This window comes from Panthera pardus, unplaced genomic scaffold (genome assembly GCF_024362965.1).
Source record: "Panthera pardus isolate Hobbes unplaced genomic scaffold, ASM2436296v1 HiC_scaffold_1, whole genome shotgun sequence".
NCBI classification, from domain to species: domain Eukaryota; kingdom Metazoa; phylum Chordata; class Mammalia; order Carnivora; family Felidae; genus Panthera; species Panthera pardus.
In genome coordinates, this window is record NW_026526654.1 from 6,598,263 (window position 1) to 6,605,703 (window position 7,441).

Below are 7,441 nucleotides of genomic sequence, written 5' to 3' on the forward strand. Positions count from 1 at the left end.
CTTGAGTTCACACTTACTAGAAAATATACATTTGTACATTACCTCCTAGTAGCCTCAAACGAATTATTTAACTTGTTGGTGCCTTAGTTTTCTTCTCTGTAAAATGGAGATAATAAGAATACCTTCCCTAGGGATGCCTGGTAGTCTCAGTCAGTAGAGCATCTGACTTGTTTTCGGCTCAGGTCATGATCTCACGGTTCATGAGATTGAGCCCTGCATCAAATAAACTTAAAAAAGAAAACAATACCTGTGCTATAGCCAACAATACTGTGCTGCACACATAAAAAATTCTTAAGAAAGTTGACCTAGTGATGGTGTTCCTACCACAATAAAATACATTTATCAACAACAAGAACCCAATATTGTATCTTCCTTAAAGAGTTTAAGAGGTTTGAACAAGTTAAATATTTGTAAAAACAATGCAAGCTTCTCCAACTAATCCAGTTAGTTTATGACTAAATTTTTAATAATTCCAATGTAGACACTTTGCCAAAGAAGACATCCAGATGACTAACAGATACATGAGAAGATGTTCAACATCACTTATCATCATTGAAATACAAATTAAAACCATGATGAGATACCACCTTACACCTGGCCAAATGGCTAAAATTGACAACATAAGAAACAATGGATGTTAGTGAGGATGCAGAGAAAGGGGAACCCTCTTGCGCTGTTGGTGGGAATGCATAATGATATATCCACTCTGGAGGACACTATGGAGTTTCCTCAAAAAACTAAAAATAGAACAACCCTTCAATACAGCAATTATGCTATTAGGTATTTACTCAAAGGATGCAGAAATACAGATTTGAAGTGTGACAGGAACCCCAATGTTTATAGCAACATAATCAATAATAGCCAAATTATGGAAAGAGCCCAAATGTTCATAGACTGATGAATGGGTAAAATGATGTGGTATATATTTACAAAGGAATATAACACAGCCATCAGAATGAATAAAATCTTGAAATTTTCAATAACATGGTCAGAGACAGTGTATTATGTTAAGCGAAATAGTCGGAGAAAGGCAACTACCATATGATTTCATTCATATGTGAAATTTAAGAAACCAAACAGATGAATATGGGGGTAGGAGAAGAGAGAAACAAACCACAAGAGACTCTTAATGATAAATAATGAACTATAGGTTGATGGAGGGAGGTGGATAGAGGATGGGCTAGATGGGTGATAGGTACTAAGTAAGGCACTTGTGATGGGCAGTAGGTGTTATATGTAAGTGATGAATCACTGAATTCTATTCCTGAAACCAATATTGCACTGTATGTTAATTAACTAAAATTAAATTTTAAAAACTGGAAAAAAGTAAAATTCCAATAGTATGGGGTTAGAGGAGCTTCCAAAAACATTTTTGAATAGGCTAATATATGTAACAATATTATAACAGTGACTGGGACATACTGTAGAAAAACATGTGATAATATAATTAATATAGTATAATATAATATAATATAATATAATATAATATAATATAATATAATATATAATTATTAAGATAGTATTATATATAATTAATATAATACTAATCATCTTAATAATTAATTATATTATATATACATTATAATTAATTATGTTATATAATATATATTCTAGTTAGAATACAATTAGAAATTAAAAGTGGAATATTTGTAAAAAAACACTACAAGCTTCACCACCTAACCCATGTTAGTTTATGACTAAATTTGTAATAATCCCAATCATAGTCATTAATGACCTATGGGGTATGCAAGAACACTGAGGGCTGGTTTTCATGGGATAAAAATGATTTCTTTGGCAAAATGCTGGTGGCATCATGAGCACAAGCACAAACACATAACACATTCTGAAATTTGAACATTTTAAGCTACTGCAGTACACATCTACCTATATGGCACTGTAAGCAAGTAAACCTGAATGCCAGAAATTTGTCCATTTCTTGCTTTTATTTTAGATACAACAAAAATTGAGCATCATGTGTTCTTCCATGTCTAGTAACTGAATATTATGCAAGCAGTATTTTTTTCCTTTTATTTTTTTAATATATGAAATTTATTGTCAAATTGGTTTCCATACAACACCCAGTGCTCATTCCAACAGATGCCCTTTTCAATGCCCATTGCCACTTTCCCTACCTCCCACTTCGCATCAACCTTCAGTGTATTCTCAGTTTTTAAGAGTCTCTTATGGTTTGCCTCCCTCGCTCTCTAACTTTTTTTTCCTTCCCCTCCCCCATGGTCTTCTGTTAAGTTTCTCAGGATCCACATAAGAGTGAAAACATATGGTATCTGTCTTTCTCTGTATCACTTATTTCACTTAGCATAACACTCTCCAGTTCCATCCACGTTGCTACAAAAGCCCATATTTCATTCTTTCTCATTGTCACGTAGTATTGCATTGTGTACATAAACCACAATTTCTTTATCCATTCATCAGTTGGTGGACATTTAGGCTCTTTCCATAATTTGGCTATTGTTGAAAGTGTTGCTATAAACATTGGGGTACAAGCCCCTCTATGCATCAGCACTCTTGTATCCCTTGGGGAAATTCCTAGCAGTGCTGTTCCTGGCTCATAGGGTAGATCTATTTTTAATTTTTTGAGAAACCTCCACACTGTTTTCCAGAGTGGCTGCACCAGTTTGCATTCCCACCAGCAGTGCAAGAGGGTTCTCATTTCTCCACATCCTCTCCAGCACCCATAGTTTCCTGATTTGTTCATTTTAGCCACTCTGACTGGTGTGAGGTGATATCTGAGTGTGGTTTTGATTTGTATTTCTCTGATGAGGAGTGACATTGAGCATCTTTTCATGTGCCTGTTGGCTGTCTGGATTTCTTCTTTAGAGAAGTGTCTATTCATGTTTTCTGCCCATTTCTTCACTGGATTATTTTTTTTTCGGGTGTGGAGTTTGGTGTGTTCTTTATAGATTTTGGATACTAGCCCTTTGATATGTCATTTGCAAATATATTTTCCAATTCCATTGGTTGCCTTTTAGTTTTTTTCACTGTTTCTTTTGCAGTGCCAAAGCTTTTCACCTTCATGAGGTCCCAATAGTTCATTTTTGCTTTTAATTCTCTTGCCTTTGGAGAGGTGTCAAGTAAGAAATTGCTGTGGTTGAGGTCCGGGAGGTTTTTTCCTGCTTTCTCCTCTATCTAGGGTTTTGATGGTTTCCTGTCTCACATTCAGGTCTTTCATCCATTTTGAGTTTATTTTTGAGAATGGTGTAAGAAAGTGGTCTAATTTCATTCTTCTGCATGTTGCTGTCCAGTTCTCCCAGCACCATTTGTTAAAGTGACTGTCTTCTTTCTATTGGATAGTCTTTCCTGCTTTGTCAAAGATTAGTTGGCCATACTTTTGTGGGTCCAATTCTGGAGTCTGTATTCCATTCCATTGGTCTGTGTGTCTGTTTTTGTGCCAATACCATGCTGTCTTGATGATTACAGCTTTGTCGTTGAGGTAAAAGTCTGAGATTGTGATGCCTCCTGCTTTGGTCTTCTTCCTCAAACATTTTATTCTTTTTTTTCTTGAGATATAGTAAAATTTTAATTATGGAAAAAAATTTGATTCCATAGATTGTTTTGTTTTTCTTTGTTTTACCCCATTTTGTTTCCCATGTCTACAGTGTTTTCAATGGAACAATCAAATATGTGTATTATTATGGTCCAATAAATTGAGGGGTAATGTATACACTTCTCAATTACTTTAGAAGTTAAAGAATGTACATATTTTATTCATTCTATTTTACTGCAACATATACTATAATTTTTGTAATATAATTATAATGTTGTAATTGTAATATATCTAATTTTCTAACATTGTGTCCTAAAATACTGTCAGATCTTTATTTTATAGTCATGAAGGTATTGAGAGTGCCAGAAAAAAAGGGATCTCTACTTTTGAAACCACCTGATAATTCACAATTTGTCACAGCTAATTGGAAACTGGTAAACATGCAACCAGATTTATGGTTTTATGAAACAGATTCAACAAAGCCCTGCTTATTCACCAAAGCTGCTAATTCCACTTGGAATGGTCCATTCCACTTAGATCAACACTATTCAGCTCAATCGTCCTCACACACCTGGTCTCCATACCTTCAGTGTTGCTCTTCTTCAATTGATTCCTACTAATTTCACTCTGCTTAAATTGATGTCTCATCATTTTATTATCATTTGTAAATATCCAGGTCACAAAAGGGCAATAATTGGGCTATAAAGTGAATCTGGAAAGGAGGTGCCATTGGAACATTTCTCTCCTGCTTGGTCAACCACCTGAACTTTGCTCATAGTGTTCCTTTTCTGTGGCAGGATGTCCTTGAGCAAGATCCCTGGTCCTAGCATCCTGTACTCATATGAAGGTAGCATCTAGTTACCATTCAACACTGAGTTCTAGGGCCTCTTTTCAGCCTCTTTGGCTAAGCTCACATGTCATAGGTAGAACTGGTGTGTCCTTATGAGCTGTATACTTTCCATATGTGCCTCAAACAATTTATGTATTTTGTTACAAATATTTGAACAAAATACACTTATAGTTAAAATTCCTTAGGGAGAGCAGACATTTGGTATATATGGGAAATTCACTTATCTATTATCTTACTATTTTTATTATAATATAGGATAAGATTTTTAAAAAATAATTGACAGATTATTTGATGGTCTTCATCTGCTTTTTTTTTAATAATAAATTACATACTTCAAATCTAAGGTCTGATACATCCTTATGCTGGAAAACTTCCCTAAACCCTCCTTGGGGTTAATTTTATACCCACAGTACCTTCTACCATAGTATGCTAATAATTTCAGAGAGATAACAGCCACTGTTTGTAACTTAAAGAACAAAATTGCCCTAATTAAATGCAGGCCAACAACTGGATTATTGCAATAATGATCAGCCATGTGAACCTGAGCATGATTTGTCACTTACACTGCCACAATGCAGCAAGAAATTTTTTTTTAAATAGAAGTCTGATACTTTATGTTTTATTATTAAATAATTTCAAATTTACAGAAAATTAGTATGGATAATGATAATAGTACAATTAACACTCATACACCTTTTGCCTAGGTTCTCCTATTAATTTTATATCCCAATTAATTTATCACTTCTCACTCCATATCTCCCTCTCTCCACCTCTCTCTCTCTCTCTCTCTCTCTCTCTCTCTCTCTCTGTCTCTATGTTTTCTCTTTCTCTCATCTGTTGCACACATTATGATCTTGGTTTCTAAATATTTTATTACATATTTCTTAAGACTATAAATATTCTTCAACAGAATCACAGTGGAAGTTTCAGAAAAATGTAACATGGATATAATACAATTGCATAAATATTTCAAATGAAGAATTTTCTGATACAAGGAAACAATTCCTCCAAAAGGGATGAATGGGTGACTACACATCATGGTATGAGAATATGAGGAAACATTCTCATATTGGCTTGGGATCCTAAAATTTTAATATGTAGAGTACAGAAAAAAAAAACATTAGTACAAACATTTCCTACCTAATATTTTCCTGAGAGTACCCACATTCAACATTCTTTTTAGAGCCCTTGTGACATCCTTATTCCTAAGACTATAAATTAAAGGGTTTAGAACAGGAGTGAGTATAGTATAAAGGAAAGATACAATCATGTCCTTCTCAGGGGTGTGGTAGGAGGTGGGGAGCATGTAAGTATAGACAGAAGCCCCATAGAAGAGGATGACCACAGTCATGTGGGAAGAACAAGTGGCAAAGGCCTTCTTCTGTCCCTCTGCTGAGTTCATCCTGTGGATGGTAAAGAGGATAAAAGAATAGGAGCTTGAAATGACTGTCACAGGAATGAGGAGCATGAGAACACAACATAAGTACATGAGTGTCTCATAGAGGGAAGTGTCTGAGCAGGAAAGCTTCATTACAGCAGGAACCTCACAGAAGAAATGGTGGATCTCCCGGGATCTACAGAAGGGGAATGTCATGGTGACAGGTGTGAGAGTAAATCCATCCAAAGATCCCAGAAACCATGAAGAAGAGACCAAGAGGAGACACACCCTATGGTTCATTAGGATAGGATAAAGGAGTGGATGACAGATGGCCACATAGCGGTCATAGGCCATGGCAGCTAGAAGGAAAACTTCTGAACCTCCTAATGTCAAATAGAGAAACATCTGCATCCCGCATTCAGGGGCTGAGATCTTATTTACACCCAAGACCTGGTCCATGAGCATCTTGGGCACAGTGACAGAAATGTACATCACATCCATGAAAGACAACTGGGTGATAAAAAAGTACATAGGGTTATGAAGGTGAGCATCACAGTATATCACAAGGATCAGGATGATATTTCCAGACAGGGCCATCAGGAAAACCACAAAGACGATCACACAAAGGAGAGCTGGGTACTTATATTGACTGAAGAGTCCTACTAGGTAAAAATCTGATCGTCCAGTATGGTTGACCACCCAAGTGGTGTTATCCATTGAATTTCGTCTGGATCACAAGGAAAACTGTGGAGTTAATAGAAAGAAATGTTTAATGATTGTGTGTGTGTGTGTGTGTGTGTGTGCACGTGTGTATGTTTACACACAGTAACTCAGTGTGCTAATAATGGGAAGTTTCAAGGACTTGTAAATTTTAAGACTATAAATTATTTGTAATTGAACAAATTTATTAAATATCTAAGAATTTGAAACCATGGGTCAAAAATATCAGTACCTCAATAATTCCACTGGGTATGCATTTCCCCAAAGAAAACAAAAGTGCTATATGCAACACCCAAATCTTCATATGACTTTTTTAAAGTTTTTATTTAAATTCCAGGTAATTAGCACACAGTGTAATATCAGTTTCATCTGTACAATATAATATTCAACATTTTCATATAACAACTGGTGCTTATCACAAGTGCACTCCTTAGTCTCCATCTATTTTTTCACCCATTCCTCCCCCCACCTCCACTCTAGTAGAAATGTTTGTTTTCTATAGTAAAGATACTGTTTCTTGGTTTGCCTCTCCTTTTCCCCCTTTGTTTGTTTTGTTTCTTAAATTCCACATACGAATGAAATCATATGATATATCTCTTTGAGTGACTTATTTCACTTAGCATAATACTCTCCAGCTCCATCTATGTCGTTATAAATATCAAGATTGCATTCATTTTGGTGGCTGAGTAATATTCCGTTGTATATTTTAATATGCACTCATATATTGCAGCATTAACTTACAATAGTCAATATATGGAAACAGCTTAAGTGTGCATCAATATACAAATGGGTAAGGAAGGAATAGTGTGTGTTTGTGTGTGTGTGTATAGTGTGCCACTATAATAGTTGGATGGTTTCTGCCATTTTTTACAACATGGATTGAGCCACCATGTTAAGTGATAGAAGTCAGATAGAAAGACAAGTATTATTTATTTCCTTCTTATGTGGAATCTAAAATCAGGAGTGAGTAAACAAACAAACAAAACCC

At 35.3% G+C, this 7,441-nt stretch overlaps 1 protein-coding gene across 1 annotated transcript; it reads right to left on the reverse strand.

The window, feature by feature from the left end:
* Window positions 1-1,735: 1,735 nt before the first annotated feature.
* On the reverse strand, window positions 1,736-6,453 carry LOC109257146 (olfactory receptor 2T29-like). Its single transcript, XM_019433109.2, has 3 exons — window positions 5,521-6,453; window positions 3,001-3,030; window positions 1,736-1,843 (listed from the first exon to the last, which is right to left on the reverse strand). Exons 1-3 carry the CDS (start codon window positions 6,448-6,450, stop codon window positions 1,736-1,738), a joined length of 1,068 nt encoding a protein of 355 aa, XP_019288654.1. The 5' UTR covers window positions 6,451-6,453.
* Window positions 6,454-7,441: the final 988 nt, after the last annotated feature.